The sequence below is a fragment of the Ursus arctos genome, unplaced genomic scaffold (genome assembly GCF_023065955.2).
Source record: "Ursus arctos isolate Adak ecotype North America unplaced genomic scaffold, UrsArc2.0 scaffold_16, whole genome shotgun sequence".
Lineage (NCBI taxonomy): Eukaryota > Metazoa > Chordata > Mammalia > Carnivora > Ursidae > Ursus > Ursus arctos.
The window spans coordinates 25,312,260-25,332,693 of NW_026622830.1; the positions used below are offsets into that span (position 1 = coordinate 25,312,260).

Genomic DNA, 20,434 nt, shown 5'->3' on the forward strand with positions numbered 1-20,434 from the left:
AGACGGCCATGTCTTTGAGGAAATGAAACGGAAATGGCAGAATTCTCTGTCTGAAGACCCAGGATCTGAAAACAGGAACCATGGCTCTTTTGAGTGACACCATCTCCATGCGGTTGCTCAAATGTCTGCCTCACATGTGCTTCCTACCCTGTCGATCTGGCGGGGGAGGCTGGTCCCGACATGCCCCTGGGTGTCAGGAGGTCAAGTCTGGGTCGAGGGTGTGGCGGCAGGAAGAGGACCCAAGGACACGGAAGCCGATTTTAGTCCCCTCACAGCGCCAGGCGTCTGTGCGAAGGCACCGATGTGCAGCCCGACCAGGACCCTCTGCCACAGAACCAAGAAGGAATCTCTATTAAAAAAAAAAAAAAAGTTCAGCCCATTTTAAGCCAGTTTCTGAGATATGAGTGACATTTGGTTGTTCCTCGAAGAAAAAAAACCTTCCTTAAAGAACACAAAAACTCTGAGTGTGACAACACGGCTTTAAAAAGCAAAACATAGTTCTGTATTTTCATAAAACTTGATAAGAAATGTTATTCAAGCTGTGTCGTCCCCAGAAATATAGCACCTCAAAAGGACCCTCTAGTCCCCCAGACCCGGCTGTTTTATCCGTATCAAGCAGGGACTCCCTTGTCCCCTTTAGGTAGCTTCACCCCCTTGTTTGCAGGGGCTTTTTTTCCTTTGTTGTAAAATATTTATAACATAAAATTTGTCATTTTAATAATTTTTAAGTGCACGTTATTTATATTCACACCGTTGGGCAACCATCACCACTGTGTTTCCCAAACGTTTTCATCACCCCAAACAGAAACCATGTAGCCATGAGGCAGTAACTTCCCATTCCCAAGCCCCAGTCCCTAATAACCTCTGTTCGACTTTCTGTCTCAGCGAGTGTGCCTGTTGTAGATATTCCGTCTAAGTGGAATCATACAGCATTTGCCCTTTTGCGTCTGGATTCTTTCACTCAGCATAGTGTTTCCAAGGTTGCAGGGACCTTCCTGGCCTGGCCTCTGGCTCCTCCACCGTGGCCCCGGCACCCACTTGCCCTTCCGCCCATCTCTCCAGCACGGCGGAGATGGTGGAGGGCAGGCTTTGGCCAGGCCAGAAGTCGCTCCTGCTTCTCCTCCTCCTTGCAATGCTCAAATCCCAGCCCTTGAACAGAACTAGGCACCAGGGGGAGCTTTGGGCCAAAAGCCTGGAGTCTTGAAGGCAGGAAGTGGAGGCCAGAGAACAGGTAACCAAGACTATTCCCCAGGCAGAGGGTGAAGCAGGGTCAAGTGACTCACTGACCAAATGAGGCCCCGCTTAGGGTGACAGGCCCCAGCAGGTGACTCCAGGGTTTCGAGATTGGTCATCTGAGGCATCCGAAGGCATCGGAAGAGGAAGGTGGACTGGGGAGAGGGGTGATAGGCTCCCTTTTAATCATGCTCCCCATCTGCCTTGATTTATTCCTGTGCCATTTAGTCTGCCCGGTATGGCACCCACGGTGGCAGCGAAGGTACAGAACACGATGCCTGGGTAGTGTGCGCTGCGGCGGCCTTTGCAGAAAGAAGCTTAGCCCGAGGTTCGAAGAGTCACGGGACAGTCCTACCCTTTGACCCATGAATTCATTTTTTGGAATCTTCTAGAAAGGACACAATCAGGGGCGCCTGGGCGGCTCAGTCAGTTAAGTGTCTGACTCTTGGTTTCAGCTCAGGTCATGATCTTGGGGTCATGAGATCGAGTCCCGCATCAGGCTCTGCACTCAATGCAGAATCTGCTTGAGATTCTCCCTCCCTCACCCTCTTCCCCTCCTGCTGCTCACCTGTGCGCCCGTGCTCTAAATAAATACATAAATACATACATAAATAAAATCTTTACAAAGGACACGGTCGGAAACACATACCAATATTCATGCATGAAGATGTTCCCTCTAGTATTATTTATAATAGCCCCCAATAGGAAACAACCTAAGCAGCCAATCTTGAGTGAATGACTTAAATTATAAAATAGTGCACATCTATAAAAATGCTATTTGCAGAAGAAAACAAGATTTTTGATAGTGGGGGAAATGACTATGACGATGTCAGGCAAAAAAAAAAATTTTTTTTTTAAGCGGACTACATAATTTCCTGTATGCATTTTAATATCAAGCACATAAGGAAGAGAAATCACAGGGAAGAAAAAACAAACAGAAGCATATGCCAAGCTGCTTGGTGCCGTTATTGGGTTTTGTTTCCTTTTTATTCTTTACATCTTTCCCCACCTTGCAAATGCTCCACGAAAGGAACACGCCTTACTTTGATCCTCAGGACGAGAAAGCAACACAGGGGAGCACCAGGCCTCCTCCTCACGTGACGAAGGAGGAACCAGAATCTGGGAGGCGGGTATACCTGTGAGCCATATGGTACCTGCCCATGCTTTTGGGGGGACACCATGCGGGTGGGAGATGGGGTCAGGTGGCGGCGGCGTGCGTGCACCAGAAAGCTGGCTCAGACCAGGGTTGGGAGCATAAATGCCTTCGAGGGCCTGGCAAGTATCGTACTCACGTGAAAACGTGCATAGGAAATGGTGGGGACTGTGGCACCACGGAGAGCTCAAGCCCCACAAGCTGCAGTGGTCGTTGGCCACGTGGCACCATGGGCCCTGGATGACCAGAACTTCCATTTCTCAAAGCAGCCAGACATTCTTTTTAAGCTGTGAACTCCTACTAAACACTGGCACCCAGCTGCAAGCTTTCCCGGGGCCTTTGGTCCACGTCCACAGATGTGAGCTCTGGCCTGTTCCTCCCTCCTCCTGGGCTCCATGTTCCCTGTGTGGGTGACAGGGCGTGGTGCCTGCCAGGGGGCCCTGGGCACAGACTGAAAGTGGCTTCCTTTTGTTCTTTCCGCCAGAAAGCGAACCTCCCTCTCCCCTGGTGTCCGGGATTATCGATTACAACATGCCCCTTACCTCCACGTACCTGAAGCAGATGAAGCTGCGGGTGATGAACTCCCAGGAACAGGTAAGGCGGCGCCTCCCCCTCCCTGCCTGGAGGCGTCCTAACCGCCTGTGTGTGGCTGGTTCTTTCCAAGATGTGGGGCCACAGCGTGTGTAAACACACCGGAAATCAAAGAGGCCCTTATCTGGTGATCTGGGCCTTGCCATCCAGGCCGAGGGGAGGGAAAGAATGTGTTCCTAGTTAGGGGGTCTGCTGGGCAGACCGCCCTGCCAGGTCTTCAGTGAAACCCAGGAAGCTCATGCTCCACAGAACTTTCCCAAGGGCATGGGCGACGGAGGGGGTGTGCATGACCTTGGCTCTCGGTGGTTCTCTCTCAGCTCTGCCTTTTGTCTGCAATGTCGCTCGCCTCCTTTCCCCAGGGAGGTGAGAGAGGGGCCCGGGCTGCTTGCCTGTGGCCTCTGTCACTCTGGGGGCCCAGACAGGCCAGAAGGATGGGCCTTGGAGGGTGGCCCGTGTGAGATAAGGCCCTGGGGCCCCCTGGCTGTCCAAGACTCGGCAGCTGTAGATTGCCAAACGCTGTCAGGCACCATGGAAACAGGCTATGAAAAGAAAACCACTCTTGCCTGCCTCCCCACACAGTCCACCTTCTAGCCCTTTGCAAAGCAAGTAGCCTGACTGTCCTTCGAGGAAGGACTAGGTGAATGCCACCCCCTCCCTCCACCACCGCCTAAAACCAGGGTCCTAATTTCTCACCTCCGGCTCCAAATTTTCTCATCTGTTCTGACCTATGAACCTACCATATCTTTGAGGCCTACCTAGGGGAATGGGTCTTTCCTCCCCCTCCCCCAGCTGAAAGTCTGACTTCCAGCCCTGGGTGCATGCTGTCCCACATACTGCCGGTCTCCTTGACAACCCGAGCATGCGTATGCAGAGTGGGTGCTGGCGCCACAGCCAGCTCCGAGGTGATGTAACAGGACGTGTTCAGGTAGCATCTGGGGCTGTGGCACCCAGTTCGAGGATTTGAGCTGGCTGGCTTGAGCATGCCACGTGCTGCCCTCCCCTAAGGGAGAGGGGATAGCGTGTCCTCCCATCCCCATGCCCCAGACCCTAAGGGTTGAAGGAAGTAAGCTTCGTTCTGGGTGGTAGAGTTGTTTGTGTCTCTGCGTCTCGTACATCTCACCTGAGGTGGTCTGTTCTGTGATGGTTGTGTCCCTATGAAACATCGCGTGATCAAAAATAACGTCAGTGGGGAAAATGGTGCAGGGGTTTCTAACTCACAACGGCAGAAGTGTTTCTGCGCAGGAATGTCAGTAATCAGGGTGGTGCTTTTGTTACTAGTTGTAAAATCCAAACACCGCTGTGCAGGGTCAGCATGACTCCCGTTCAAGAGTAACTTCTTTCCCTATAACTGTCCACACTGTCATGAGCACCTGGCTTCTCACACTTTCTTATCACCGTTCTCATCTGTCACCGTGAAGTGCAGCGCCACTCGAACAGCTGGTAGTACAGCCTCACGGCTCTTTCTTTCCTACAGAATGGTGCCAGATCCAGATCGCACGGGAACCAGTAGTAGTCAGAGTCGCCCATGTTGTGATCCCTCGTTACTGGATCCCGTTGTAGTTTGTCTCTTGTTATACAAACTCTTACTGTCTGTGGGGAATTAAAACTATCAGTTAGGTATATTGGCAAGGGTTCAATCATTCAGCAAATATTTATGGAGCCCTACTCCATGAGCCAGGCTCTAGGGATGAGCAAGTCTTAAGGAACTACTGTTACTAGTTCTTCTTATGATTTAGGGGAAACAGACACTAATGAAAAACAATCACATACCAATGCCCAGCTCAGAGCAGGTAGCAATAAACAGATGGGGGAAAGATGAGTCAGTCATCACAGTGCAGCTGTGACGAGTGCCATGCGTTAGGACACGTGGTGCTGTGAGTACTCTTGGATGGTCATGAGGGTTGAGTCAAAGCAGGGCTTTGCCTCAGAAAGGGATGGATGAGCTGTACTGGAGGTCTGAAGGGAAGAGCTCCAGGCTAAGGAAACAGCTTGTGCAAAGGCCCTGTGGCTCGAGGGAGGACAGCACCCATGAGAATCTGAGAGACTGATATGGCTGGTGCAGAGACTGTGAGGTGTTCTGTTGCTGAAGACAAAGGAGAGAAGACACACGTGTTGGGCAAAGAAGCACTCAATGGGTATCTGTGAATGAACCCAAGTTCATGAAACAAGATGGATGAACTACCCCGGTGAGGTTTGGGCTACTCACAGAGGAAAGGCAGATTGTGGGAAGGTGTTTTTCCCCAAGGCACTCTGAGAGTCCAGCTGGGGCTGACATTGAGAGCGGGTGTCTCAGAGTCAACTGTGTCTTCCTCGCCTTCATTCATAGTTTCCCAGGTGGGGGTCCTTGGACAGTATCCGATGTTCTCCCTTGTGCTGCAGGAGATCAAAGGTGCAGACCTTCCTTGCACACACCGGGCAGGAGAAACAACATCACACTCCAGCACTTGCCACATAGCCCCGAGTCTCTCAGGCAGTCCTGTTCTATGGCCGGGCACATGGTGAGACTCGCAATCCCAGTGCTCATCAAATTATTTATCTGCAGGAGCAAGGAAGGGCTGAGGACCCAGAAGTCGCTGATTCTTCAGCTTGCGTTGGAATGAAAAATACATATATTTGAATTGGTAGCTTCTCTCCTGTAGGGAAGCCAGAGCTGGGCTTCCCTTGGGGTCAGTGAGTGGCCTGCTGTACAGACGCAGCCAGGGGCCCCGGCTCTGCCACTGTCAAATCCCATGTGCTGACAAGGCTCTGAAAGTGGCTTCGTTCCCTGAAGCATCCCTCTGACCCCAAAATGCTGACGGAGGACACCTACCGTGTTTGCAAGTCACTCACGCAGGCCGTAAGGAAAAGAAACCCAATTGTAAAGGAACAGGAGCTGGGATAAGTGATATTTTATTAATGCCAAACAAAGCTCGACATCTAAAAACTCTGGGTGAGAAAAATCCCGATAATTCGCTTTTTCCAGGATGAGATATCCAGGAGACAAATAGTGAGGCAAATAGAACGATTTCCCCTCGCTTTGCTTGGAGCAGACAATGAACAGGTGGTGGGGTTTCCGAGTGAACTTGACAGAACCACGTTACTTGTTGTCCAGTTGTGTCAAATTAATATGTGGGGAAATGGGCCTTTCTCCACAGAGGTTATTAGGTAAAACGAAAATCTAATAATAGTCACACAAAGAAAAAAGGTTCTTCTTGAGGGCTGATTCAATGCAGCAAATACGTATGGTGTCCTCAATGTGTAAGACACTGGAGGGTAGGGATGTCAGACGCCAGCCTCCCAGGGCTTCCGCCCGAAGACATAGAGCCCAGAAGCTATCATCGCAGTGGCCACAAGGAGCTGAACGTAGGGGAGTGTAGTCTGATACACTCTTTTTTCCCCCTTACTTGGGAAAATTCTTATAAAGACATAAAACGGAAATCACATTTAGTTGTATCGAGGAATGTATGAGGAATACATTTTCTTGGGGGCAGGAAGACTTCATGAGACATGGACTGTCTTGGAGAATGCTCTGTAGTGTTCCCTGATGAGGCCGCAGAGGAGGCGGGGCGCGCTTACAGGGCCAGAGGCAGCCGCCAGTGTCACCTACAGAGGTTGAGTTGGCCAATCCCTTTGTAGGGCTGTGTGCAAGACACGCCAAAGAGGAGCGCTAAGGTCTCCTCCACACGGCACTGGTTTTCTTTTCTGCGTAACTTGGTTTTCTTTCATTCTTCTTTTAATTACACAGGTAACACCTGGCCACAGTAGCCAAAAGCAAAAGCATGGTGATAAAAATTGCCGTCATCCCACCACTCAGGTCACTGTGAATATTTTGGGGTCCAGCCTTCCAGACTATTTTTTTTTAAGATTTTATTTATTTATTTGACAGAGACAGTGAGAGAGGGAACACAAGCAAGGGGAGTGGAAGAGGGAGAAGCAGGCTTCCCGCCCAGCAGGGAGCCCAATGCGGGGCTCGATCCCAGGACCCTGGGATCATGACCTGAGCCGAAGGCAGACGCCTAACGGCTGAGCCACCCAGGAGGTGCCCCCAGACTATTGAATAGAAAGAGGATTATCTTCTACAAACAACCTGCTTTGCTTTTCCAGTGTTGATTTTCCATATTATCAGAGCCTCTTTACCCTCTGGGCCTAGATCTTTCTACCTACCAAATAAGCTGGTTTTATAATTTTCCTGTCAATGCACTCACTCCTTCCCCCATAGCTACCCACCCATCCACCCACTCATCCACCTACCCATCCATCCATCCACCCATACACCCACCCACTCACCCATCCATCCACCCACCCATCCACCCATTCACCCATCCACCCATTCACCCATCCATCCATCCACCCACCCATCCACCTACCCACCCATCCACCCATTCACCCATCCACCCACACACCCACCCACCCATCCACCCATCCATCCATCCATCCACCCACGCACCCACCCATTCACCCATCCATCCATCCACCCACCCATCCACCTACCCACCCATCCACCTACCTACCCATCCACCCATTCACCCATCCACCCATGCACCCACCCATCCACCCATCCATCCATCCACCCACGCACCCACCCATTCACCCATCCATCCATCCACCCACCCACCCATCCACCCATCCATCCACCCACGCACCCACCCATTCACCCATCCATCTATCCACCCACCCATCCATCCACCCACCCATCCACCCACCCACCCATCCACCCATCCATCCATCCACCCATGCACCCACCCATCCACCCATCCATCCATCCACCCACCCATCCACCTACTCAACCATCCACCCACCCACCCACCCATCCATCCACCCACCCATCCACCCATACACCCATTCACCCATCCATCTGTCCATTCTTCCATCCATCCATCATCCATCCATCCATCCATCCATCCATCCTTCTATCCATTGCTCACTGTAGCCAGGCATGGTTGCAGGTGCTAAGGATATAGTGGTGAACAGAAGCGAGTCTATGCCCTGCAGGCTCTCACAGTTCAGTAAGAGAGACAAGGAAAACCAAAATCAACACTCTGGGGTCTTAGAGGAGGTACAGAGGAAGGACAAGGGAGTGAGCTGGGTGGGTGCTGTTGTAGGCATTGAGTTATTATTAATTAGGCAACTGTTCTGGGACACCTGGGTGACTCAGTTGGTTAAGTGTCCAAAAACTCTTGGTTTTGGCTCAGGTCATGATCTCAGTGTCGTGGGATCGAGCCCTGCGTTGGGCTCTGCACTGGGAGTAGAGCCTGCTTAAGATTCTCTCTCTGCCTCTGCCTCTCCCCCCTTTCCCTCTCGAAAAGGGAAGGAAGGAAGGAAGGAAGGAAGGAAGGAAGGAAGGAAGGAAGGAAGGAAGGAAGGGAGAGAGAAAAAGAGAAAGAAATAAATTAATTTTAAAAAAATTAGCCACCTGTTCTGTGTGGAGCACTTCACACCCTTTACCCCTTGCCCTCACAGCTCTGCAGGGTCCCATTATTATCCTCATTTTGCAGGTCTCATAGCTGTGGCTCAGAAAGGTTCAGCACTTGCTCAAGGTCACACAACTACTGACATGAATGAAACTCAGATCTCTTCCATCCCCGAACCTGTGCACCTGCCAGGGCCCCAAGCCCTGCTTCTCTGCACACTTACTGAACAAGGATGTGCTGATGAGAATCTGACGCAGATGTGCCGCCCGTGGGGTTGGTGGAGGGAAGGTGTCCTTGGCAGAGATGCTGACAGAGCACATCAAGGGTTTTGTTTGGCCTGGGAACTGGGATCTGCCTTAAATATACGAAGCTTAAGGAAATACTGCAAGAGGAATGTGGCAGGGGACTGGGGCTGGGAGGGAGGTCACCCCTGCCTTGCGAATGCTCAGCGATCTGCAGGGGTTCACATAGAACTTGATGTGCATATTATGGGTGAGGTTATCCTGATCTTTCCTGAGATCCCCATGTTTGAACCAAGACCCTAATGTAGAAATCCTATCCAGATCCGGAAGGAGAGAGACAAATTATCTGTATTCCTTCCCCTGACACATACTTCCATTTTATAGATATGGAGGCTGAGACCCCCGGATCAGCTCTTTTTTGGCTCCCACACCCCCTCGATTCCTTTGCTCTGTCTAGAGTGGGAAGGCTGTCAGCACCTTCTTCAGCCTCCCCTTTCTCCAGTTCCTGAAGCAGCACTAATGTCCTGCTAATGGTTTTAATGGTTCTCCCAGCAGCGCGTGAAGTGGTGCCGCTCCATTGTTTGAGCCCCAGTGACCGAGGCTTTTACTTGTCTCCATTAACCTCTGCCTCCCTCTCCACTGCCCAGAGTTTTCCTTGGGTCCTACCGGGTAGGAGAGGAGGGGGAGGATTCCCCTTCTCCTCTCCACAGCACACACGTGGGGCCTGCAAGGTCCACAGCCCCTGCCCGGGGCCGCTGGGGTCTCCAGAGCTCGGGCCCCCCTGCTCCTCGCAGCCAGCCAGTGTGGAGCAGCCCTTTCTTAGCCGGGATGCCAGCCCACCCGCCACACAAAGACCCTAGAGGCGGGCTGCCAGTACCAGTTCCAGTGCCTACCAGCTGTGTGACTTGGGGCAGATTGCTTCACCCTCTGTGCTTTATTACTTGGGAGTAATAATAATACTCCGAACTCACAGCGTTGTGCCAAGAGTTAAATGATACAAAACAGGCTCAGAACTTAGCACCGTGCCCGGCACGTTAGAAGCACGGGGAGTCTCAGTGACCTGTACTGCCGTCAGCGTCCAGCAGACGTAGTAGTGACCTTGTACCAGAGACCAGGGCCGTACAGATGAATAAGCATATAACTGTTCTCAAGGAGCTTTTCTTAGTAGATGGGACAGCAGCCACGGACTGTGACCCAGACAGAGAACAGAGGCCAGAAAGGGCCAGGAACCTGCCGGGTGGTTCAGGGGACGTTCGCTTATTTTAAATGAGATTTGGGGGGCGCCCGGGTGGCTCAGTCGGTTTGGCATCTGCCTTCGACTCGGTTCATGATCCCAGGGTCCTGGGGTCCAGCCCCACATCGGGCTCCTTGCTCGGTGGAGACTCTGCTTCTCCCTCTCCCTCTGCCTGCCGCTCCCCTTGCTTGTGCTCTCTCTCTCTGTCAAATAAACAAATAAAATCGTTAAAGAAAATGAGATTTGGGCTCTCATTGTAACCCCCCTGGGCAAAGAGGGCCCAGGTGAGGGAAGTTGAGAGGTGACGGCTCTAGGAGACCTGAGCTGGTGAAGGCTGGAGCCAGTTTCGGGGAAAGGAGGAAGAAGAAGAAAGACAGAGAGGAGGAGGCGCAGAGCATGGGCCTACTTGCAGTGAGGCTGCATGAGAGCCCCTTCCTCAGCCAGCACTGGGGAGCTGGGCAAGGATTTGGGCAGGAAATGAACACAATCCAAGTGTAGAACTTTCTCAGGTTCCAGTCTCTGTAAGTGTAGGAGGAAATAAGCCCATTCCAAAAAGCTCTCCACATTCGCTTTTTTTTAAAATTGTGATAAAACATTTGTAACTTAAAATTTGCCATTTTAACCATTTTTTAAAGTTTATTTATATTTTTTAGTAATCTCTATACTCAACATGGGGCTCAAACTCACAACCCTGAGATCAAGAGTCGTGTGTTTATCAGACTGAGCCAGCCAGGTGCCCTGCCGTTTTAATCATCTTTTTAAAAAGATCTTGTTTATTTGTTTGAGAGAGAGAGAGAAAGAGAGAGCAAGCATGCACATGAGCAGAGGGAGGGGCAGAGGGAAAGGGATAAGCAGGCTTCCAGCTGAGCAGGGCAGCCCACATGGGGGTCGATCCCAGGACCTGAGCCGAAGGCAGTTGCTTAACCAACTGAGCCACCCAGGCGCCCCCATTTTAACCGTTTTAAAGTAGACCATTCAGTGCATTAAGTACATTCACAGTGTTGAGCAGCCATCACCACTGTCTCCAAAATTTCTTCATCACCCCAAAGAGAAACTCTGCAACCCTTAAGCAGTAACTCCCATTCTCTCCTCTCCGGCCCCCGGTAACCACTGTTTTACTTTGTGTCTCTATAAACTTGACTATCTAGGTACCCCTATAAGTGGCATCACATATCTGTCCCTCTGTGTCTGGCTCATTCACTTAGCATAATGTGTCCAAGGTCTGTTCATGTCGTAGCAGGTGTCAGAACTTCATTCCTTTTTATGGCTCAGGAATATGCCATCACTTGCTAGACCACATTTTATTTATCCCTTCACCCGCCGATGGACATTCGGGTTGTTTCCACTGTTTGGCTAACTGCATTCATTTTTTAATCTTTTGGACCAGGCTGCAGAACAGGGAAGAATTAAAGCAGGACTCTGTTCCTTTTCTCTCTAAGTCCTTGCCCTTCTTTGTGGCTTTCTTTTCTCATGAACACTCTCAGCCTCAGAAGGACCCCAAGAAATGGGTAGACCCAAAGAAGAAGTGAGAGCCTGTCACTTAACCTAAACAGTGCCTGACTCACAGGTGTCTTACCTGTGTAGAACCCATGAGCACTGACTCTGACACCCAGATTTAAGAGCTTGATAACAATAATGATCTCAGGCACCTGGCTGGCTCCGTCCAAGTAGCGTGTGACTTTTGATTTTGGGGTCGTGAGTTCGAGCCCCATGTTGGCTGTAGAGATTACTTAAAAAAATAAAATATTTAAAAACAAAACGATAATGGTCTCCTCCTTCCCCTTCTTCAGGCTGCACTGCAGCTCAGGCAAGATGTGAGCTCAGAGGAGAAATAGCAGAAAGCAAATGTTTCCGTGTCCCCTGTTGTGGCTCAGTGTACATAACCTTTGATGGTCTATTAAGGAAGCAGAGGTTCTGATGTATTTCTTTAAAATTAAACAGGTAATCTCCATGGAATAGAAATAGACTTTAGAACTTTTAAACCCCTAGAAAAAAATAAAAGAAAGAAAACCTGATCAATGCAGCAAGAGTAATTAAATGAGGGAATAAAAGAGGAAGCAACCAAAGGAGATATAATAAATAGAAAACATAAATAAGCTAACAGGAACAAGACCAAATGCCAGTAAATCACAGTAAATGTAAATGGGTTAAATTCCACTGCAAAGAATAAAAAAAGCCTCCGATGGTTTTTTTTTAATAGCAAAATCCATTTGGTATTTACAAAAGACATTTTTTTAATGACACAAAAACAAAGACAGAAAGAAGAAAAAGAGAAGGCAGTGCTGCTACTATCAAACAAGTAAATGTTCAAGGCAAAAAAGCACTAAATAGGGCAAAGTGAGACATTTTATGTTGATCAAAGGCAGTTTCCCAGTAAGATTTCAGAGCCTCTTGACCTTGGATGTCCGCCCTTGGGGGAGGTTAAGGAGGTGGTTGGTGCTGTGGAACAAAAGTAGCACCTTCAGGCTTCACCATGAGAGGAAGCACCCTTCTTCCACAGCCCCATCATCAGTCTCTTCACCTTTTGCAATTTGTGCTACTGTGTTGCTGTAGCCACTTCTCTAGACCAGTATCTTCAGACTTTGAGCACCTCTGTTTTTGCTCTCGGAAATGTGCATGGAGTAGTATATGGAGTGGACCCTGTGGAACTTGTGAGAGTGGGGGTCAGCTGCCTTGGTTACCTGGAGTTTAGTCCTTCTCCTCTCCCCACTGGGTACATCCACCAACGCCTGCTGGGACCACTTTCTCAGTTCCCAGCCTCCTTCTTTTCTCCCAACTCCTGGCCTTCCTGGTTTCCTTCTCTTGTTCCCTCTCTTGCCTCCCACCTCTCAGACACCCTCAGCAGGCCTCTAGGACCAGCCCACTGTTACTTGTTATGTAGTTGAACTGAGGGGGCACAGCTTGCCTCCATGAGAGCCCAAAAAGGACCTGAAATGGCTCTGGCTCCATTTTCAAGATCTGAGAAGCTATGGCCCAAACCTTTTTCTGTCTCAGTAAATCCCTGGCACCGGGGAAGGTTTGTGCTTCAGCGGGAAAAACAAAAAGCAGCTAAGATACTGATCTTGACCAAGGCTTCTGTTTGGATTTTTCCAGGCAGAGAATGATCCTTGGAACATTTCTGCTGTGAGATGATGTGCAGGTGGGCCAGTTGCTCTCAGATTCTGCCCTGTGCCCCTCAGACCCTCCCCCATAACTCCAGGGTGATTCACTCTCAGAAACAGCATCTCACGTGGCCCTTTATCTTTTTGTTGTTGTTGTTGATTTGTCTTCATTTTCATTTTTATCAATAAAATCCATGTTTTAAAAATCATATAGGAAAACAGCAGCTCCTGCCCTGGCCTCCCCACTTTAATTTCTTTTTTCCAGAGACAGCCTTTTATCTTTTAGCTCTCTCTTCTGGTTTTACCTTTTATTTCTAAATAACATATGCTTATGCTGCTGGTTCTTGATTTTGAAATTTGGGCTGTTTTGGTTGATGTTGTTTAATTTCTTGCTGTAGGAGATAAGTATTTAGACTAATACACCCTTGAATAAATACATGTAGTATTTCCCCTTCCTCCATCCCTCAATATTATCCATACCTCTCTCTTTGGATAAATCACTTCATTATCTGTATTATTACAACTGTGCATATATTATTCATAGCTGAGCCAGTTAGCATACTGTGATTGCGTTTCCTTTCTTTTGATTCTCCAGAGTTAGCCATAGCCTCTTTTCCCCCCAAACTTAGCCCTTTATCTTTTGATCTTGCTTATGATGTGTGTTTTGTCACTTTTATTTTTATGTGCTCGAATTTATCTTTTTTATCTTTTTTTTTTTAAGATTTTATTTATTTATTTGACAGAGATAGCTAGCCAGTGAGAGAGGGAACACAAGCGGGGGGAGTGGGAGAGGAAGAAGCAGGCTCCTAGCAGAGAAGCCTGATGTGGGGCTCGATCCCAGAATGCCAAGATCACGCCCTGAGCCGAAGGCAGACGCTTAACGACTGTGCCCCTATCTTTTTTATCTTTAATGGCTTCTACGTTTGAGTCTTTACAAAGCTGAATGATTCCACTCTAACTCCATGTTCTCTTTTAGTACTTTCATTTTTTAAAAAAGATGTATTTATTTGAGAGAGGGAGTGCAAGAGCAAATTGGGGGGAAGGGGCAGAGGGAGAGGGAGAAAGAGAATTTTAAGCAGGCTCCCCAATGAGCATGGAGCCTGATGCAGGGCTCGATCTCATGACCCTGAGATCATTATCTGAGCCGAAATCAAGAGTCGGATGCTTAACTAACTGAGCCACCCACGCACCCCAGTGTTTTCATTTTTTTTTAATAGACTACTTTTTAGAAAAGTTTTAGATTTACAGAAAAATCGAGAAGAGAGTACAGAATTCCCACATAACCCCCCCCACACACACACAGGTTCCCATATTATTAACATCTTACGTAGTTGTGATACATTTGTTATAACTAATGAACAAATACTGACACATTATTGTTAACTGAAGTTCGTAGTTTATTTAGATTTCCTTAGTTTTTACCTAATTTCCTTTTTTCTGTTCCACGATCCTATTGGGGATGTCACATTACATCTTGCTGTCATGTCTCCTCAAGCTTCTTTCGTCTGTGACAGTTCCTTGGCTTTTACCTGTTTTTGATGACCTTGACAGTTCTGAAACATACCGGTCAAGTATTTTGTAGAATTCTGGAGTTTGTCTGATATTTTTCTTTTTCTTTCTTTCTTTTTATTTTTTTAACGATTTTATTTATTTATTTTGAGAGACAGAGAGAGAGCGCACGAGTGAGGGGGAGGAGCAGAGAGAGAGGGAGAAGGAGACTCCCCACTGGGCAGGGAGCCTGCCGATGCAGGGCTCAATCCCAGGACCCTGGGATCATGACCCGATCCGAAGGCAGACACTTAACCAACTGAGCCACGCAGGCACCCCTTTTCTTTCTTTCTTTCTTCCTTCCTTTCTTTCTTCCTTTCTTTCTTTCTTTCTTTCTTTCTTTCTTTCTTTCTTTCTTTCTTTCTTTTCCTTCTTTCTTTCTTTCTTTCTTTCTTTCTTTCTTTCTTTCTTTCTTTCATGATTGATTTGAATTTCCCTCATTTGTCTTTTTCTTCTTAAGATTTATTTATTTTTGGGGTGCCTGGGTGACTCGGTTGGTTGAGCACCTGCCTTTGGCTCAGGTCATGATCTCGGTGTCCTGGGATCAAACCCTGAGTCAGGCTCCCTCTCCCTCTGCCCCTCTCTCTCTCTCTCTCAAATAAATAAAAAAATCTTTAAAAAAAATAAAAGATTTAATTTATTTGAGAAAGAGCTGGGTGGAGAGGGACAGAAGGAGAAAGAGTCCTAAGCAGACTCTGCACTGAGCGCAGAGCCCGATGCAGGCTCCATCTCACAACCTGAGCCCAAACCAAGAATCGGCGTTTACCCCATTGCACCACCCAGGTGCCCCTTGTCGGATATTTTTCTCAATATAAGACTGGAGTTATGGGTTTTTAAGAAGAAGCCCCCAGACATAGAGTGCCATCCTTGCCACATCATGTCGATATGATTCATGACTGTTGGCGTTGGCCTTGGTCACACCTGGCTGAGATGATTGTCAGGTTTCAGACCTGTAAAGCTGCCCCCCCCCCATAGCGTACACTCTGGCAGGAAGTTGCTCTGTGCAGCCCACACCTAAGGAGTGGGGGTTATAATTTCCCTACTTGAGGACAAGGTTTCTACGTATATTATTTGGAATTCTTTTGCATGGGAGATTTGCCTCTCTTCCCTCATTTATAAATTTATTTAATCATTCTATAATTTATTTATATGGCTATTTATTTTACACTTTGGGTTATAATCCAATACTACTTTATTTCTTTTGATGCTGAGACTGTTCCAGCTTTGGCCACAGGGAGCTCTTTCAGTTGGTTCCTGTGGTCTTTTGACATACCCCGATTGAGGGGTTTTGGGGTTTGTTTTTTCTAGGATTTCATTTTGTGTTGTTTGGTTTTAGTGTTTCTTTACTTTCTGCCACTATAAGATGCTCCAGGCTCATCTTGTATATTTCCTGCCCTAATGCTAGAATCAGCCACATCTCAAAGGAGCTTTGACGCCTTTTATTGAAGAATCACGTTAAAAACCACGATCTGGGTGGTAGGTGTGCTTATTGCGACTGGGGTGTCCTTCCTTTTAGACCCTTTAAGCTGAAAAAGCCAAAAATAAGCATGTTTTTATTTTTCAATTAATCTCTGATCTGTTTGGAGCTTATCCTGGTGCACTTTGAGGTGTGGATCCTGCTTTACCCTCTGTGTCAGCATCGTTTACTAAAGAATCTATTTTCTCCCCCATTGATTTGCAATGCCACCTTTATAATTTACTAAATTTCCATCTGAAACAGAATCTACTTCTCTCCAGTTCTTTGGCCTCTTTGTCTAGTCATATACCAGCCCCAAACTGTTTTAAGTGGTAAGACTAATATGTCTTAATATCTAGTAGGAATGGTTCTCTTCCTTGTTGTCCTTTTCAAAGTTATCGTGGCTTGAAAAGAAAGTTGTTTGAAAGAAAATTGTCAAACGCCTCAAAATTTTTGCATCTCCTTCTGGTGGGGTAAAGATAACATAGAGGCACTGTTTGTTTTTTTTTTTTTTAATATTTATTTATTTGACAGAGAGAGAGAGCCAGCGAGAGAGGGAACACAAGCAGGGGGAGTGGGAGAGGAAGCAGGCTCCCATCGGAGGAGCCTGATGTGGGGCTCGATCCCAGAACGATGGGATCACGCCCTGAGCCGAAGGCAGACGCCCAATGACTGAGCCACCCAGGCGCCCCATCATAGAGGCACTGTTGATCTGACCATGCAAATATAAGTCAACACACTTTTACTGCAGGCCTTCCTGTTCACCAAAAAACACAAGGGTAGACTGTGAACCGAGCATCATGATCCCAGGGTTAGAACCTGGGGGTACAAACAATGACAGCCCAGCATTCCCGTCCTCCTGGAGATGGTGTTGAGCAAAATACAGCATTTCTACATGTTACAGGGACAGTTTTCTTGGAAATCTCTCTTTGAGAAGACAAAGTAGGGAGTGAAAACCCACTGTCAAACGTCTTTTTAAATTAAATTTAATTTAATTTCGTTCTGTTTTGTTTTACGTAAGCTCTACGCCCAATGTGGAACTTGAACTCACAGCCCCAAGATTACGAATTGCATGCTCTACTGACTGAGCCAGCCAGGCACCCCTAAACATTGTTGTTATAGGGCATTATTTTAGGGACCAATACACCTTATTGAGAATGCCCAGGTACTTTCTGGAAACTTGCTGCAGTTTCCAGAAATGAGCATAATGGCTATTTTGCTAGGACAGCCTGGGTTGAGAAAGATCTGCGTCTCTTCTTTCTTCCTGCTTCCCTGAAGCTGTGTGGGGGAAAAAAGCAGAAAACAACCAGCATCCTGTCTCAAAAGCCGGTTGCCTGATGAAACCAGGAGATACCCCGAACCTATACAGCTCATTGTCCCCATCAGTTCTGAGAGGTTCCGTCCCCTTCCAGGCTGCTGACGTCTCCCCCCGTACATGTGAGGATGCCGACCTGGCCTTTCAACCTCATTATCCAGGAAAAACAATGCACACAGTGCCCGTAATTTACTAGTGCAGGCAGAAGAGCTGCTGGTTCCACGAGCAGACTCCTGCGTGCAGGGCTAGGCCTGGGGATGCTTTATCTGGGTCAAGGGAAAAGCCAGGGGCAAGGTCAGGAGCTGCTTACCTGGGCTTCCATAAACGGGAGGCGGCAGCTCTGTCTTCTCCGGGCTCCAGCTGTAAACCTCCCCGGGGAGGCACCCCGGGTCGCTGACTCCTGCTCTGTCTTTAAGGACAAGAGAGATCCCTCAGGAAAGGAGGTGTCTCTCCTGGGCTGGGCCAGGAAGGAGCAACTCAGAACATCCAGATGGTCACTGAACCGGCAGCTGACCTTGCCACCCCCCCTACCCTGGGCCCAGCCTGACCGAGACCCAGAGGGGCCCTGTCTTGTGACTAAGTCCTGTTGGGTTATTGTTGTTGCTGCTGTTTTTAACAACTACACTCCTAACTCCAGTTCTCAGAGTACCTCTTCATCTAGATCAAGTGGGGTATATGGGGCAGAGTGCTTTCTCCAGCCCTCCCTGTTTTTTGCCACATTTTTGTGAGGGCAAGACCCTTAGTGACTTTGTCTAGCCTTCCACCAAAGTCCCTGAAATACAGGTCTCTGGGCCCCGTGAGGCCGAGCCTTGGTGGGCCGTGGCTTTTCCATAGGTTCTTGACCCACCCCGACTCTTGCCACCCTTATGGCTCCTTCTCACGTGGGGTGTAGCTGGGTCCCGGCACCCCGGCAAAGAGCTGCTGGAGGAGATCTGAGCCCACTCGGGGGGCCAGGCCTCCGTAGCCAGACCTGGGGGATACAGGAGGGCCGCAGACGCTTCGCAGCTGATGTCTGGAGATCAATTAGAGATAATGGCTTTGGGTGGACGCAAAGAAGCATGGCCAAGATTTTCCTGGTTATGATCGTGTTTACCTCATTAGCAGCCTTTTTTTTTTTTTTTTTTTTGAGGGTGGGATGGTACAGTGTTGCACCGTGAATTCGTGCTGGCTGCTTTGTTTCACTCAGGGTGACCAGGCGTGGCCCCCGGGCTGCCGGTAGCTCCCCCACCTCCACTCAGAGGAGACAGAGGCCCATGGCTTCTGCTCACAGCCCACCAGACCCTCGCCCTCCCTGTGACCCTGTGTTTGTATAGTTTAAAAAAATTTTTTTTCTTCCTTCCTTCATTAAATAATCATTGAAGTTCCTACCATGTTCGGGACACTGTTCTGAGCGTGGAAGATACCGCAGTGAAAGAGACAGATAAGGAGCCTACTCTTGGGGAGCTCACAGGCTGTAGCGATGAGAAACAAGTCAATAAGAAAAAATATGCAAAAGTGAGAAGTTTGGGACAGGGAATTAAACTAGGGACGTTGATAGACTGCACCTCTGGGTGAGAAGGCCTCTCTGAAGAGGTGGCAATCCAAGCCCAGACCTGAATGATAAGAAGGAGCCAGGCCTGTGGCAGTGAAGGAGAAAAGGCCTTGTAGGTGGAGGAGACAGCCAGTGCAAAGGCCCTGGGGAGGCACAGCAAGGGGGCCAGGACAGAGGGAGTAAGGCAGAGACATGCTTGTGATAAGCTTGAGCAGTCTGTGGAAGACAGCTCTCCCGGGGCCTGCCACATGGATTCAGAGTTTGTTGTGTGCGGTGTGAGACTTCATGCTGCATTTTCCTCTGCCAGAGGAGAGCAGGGGCTTAACTGGGGTGACAGTGAGCAGAGACGAGCCCAAGAGAGGGTCCAGGGACTCTGGTTCTAGGTGTGGCCCTGCCCCTGAACAGCTATCTAACTTTCACTTCTCTATGCTGCAGCTTCCCTGTTACTGAAACAGCAGGTTTTGGCCAGACTTCAGCGGTTTCCAAAGTTTGCTTTTTGACAGAGGAACCCCTTTCTTCAAGGAAATTCTTCTGGGGAGGAAGCCCAGCATATCAAGGGTCAGCAGTAGGCAGGCATGTCGCTGGCAAAGCTGGCACAGGGACCCAGAGCTCTGCCCACCTTCCCCTCCTATACTGAGACAGCACTCCCTCCACCCTTTCATAGGACCCAATAACAGGGCCTGGATAGCCCTGAGTTTGGGGCTGGGGTGCTAAAGACAGGCAGAAGGGCTCAGCCTGGCATGACCACAAGCAGCCTGGCCTCAGGCCAGCACTCCTCTCTTTCCTGTAGTTTCCTCCTCTGTAGAAATGAGTAACAGAGCCCATGCCTTGCTATCCCCATGGTTGTTCGAAGGCGTGGATGTTTGGAAATGGCTCTAAGTGCCTCAAGAGAAAAATAGCGTAGAAACAGAAGATACTTTTTAACTGGTGCCCTGCCGTGGCTCAGGAAGAGTCCAGGCACAACTGTGCAGTAGCCTTGGCACCTTTCCTCCTGCAGAGTTCGTAGGGAAGGGACATACGTGCTTGTCTTCTCCCAGGCACCACTCACAGACACAGCCCCCTTCCTTAGTCTTTTTAAGGAGTTGACATTCTAGAGCAAAGACCGTGCAAGAGGGGGGTCCTTGCTGTCCAGTCCGTCCACCTCCTCACTCGGGAATCCCATGAGTCATTCAGGGATGCTTTTGACTACAAGAGCAAAAACTCAGCTGACTGTATAGCCAAACGAAGTTTTGTTACTTCTGAAATGAGGGGTGGAGGAGCCATTGTTGGTGTTAATGTCTGCAGTGCTGTTGATGCCTCTGTGATGTTGCTGACCTTTTCCTCATGTTGGCAGGTTGGCTGCTATTGCTGCAACCATCTTGTCCACATTCAAGGTGAGAGGAAGATGGGAAGGGGTAGTGTAAGCTCAAGCCAGTAAAGCAAAAGCTTTCCCAGAAAATTGCCAGTAGACTTTTGACATCGCATTGGCCAGTGTCACATGGCTGCCCCCAGCTGCAAGGGAGGTTGAGAAAGAAAGAATTTTGCTTTCCCACCCCCTCTAGTTGAGAAAGGGAAGGGAGAAATGTTGGGTCTGGGTAGCAGGTAAATTAGTCCGAAGTATCTCCCATGGTGCCATCAACTGAGCTTGACGGTGCCTTTGG

At 48.8% G+C, this 20,434-nt stretch overlaps 1 protein-coding gene across 1 annotated transcript in view; it reads left to right on the plus strand.

The window, feature by feature from the left end:
• Positions 1 to 20,434, plus strand: part of NOL4L (nucleolar protein 4 like) — a 124,182-nt gene that overhangs the window by 61,022 nt on the left and 42,726 nt on the right. Inside the window, exon 4 of the mRNA XM_044385761.3 lies at positions 2,871 to 2,980. Coding sequence (XP_044241696.1) covers positions 2,871 to 2,980 — 110 coding nt within the window. The remainder of the gene's footprint in view (positions 1 to 2,870; positions 2,981 to 20,434) is intronic.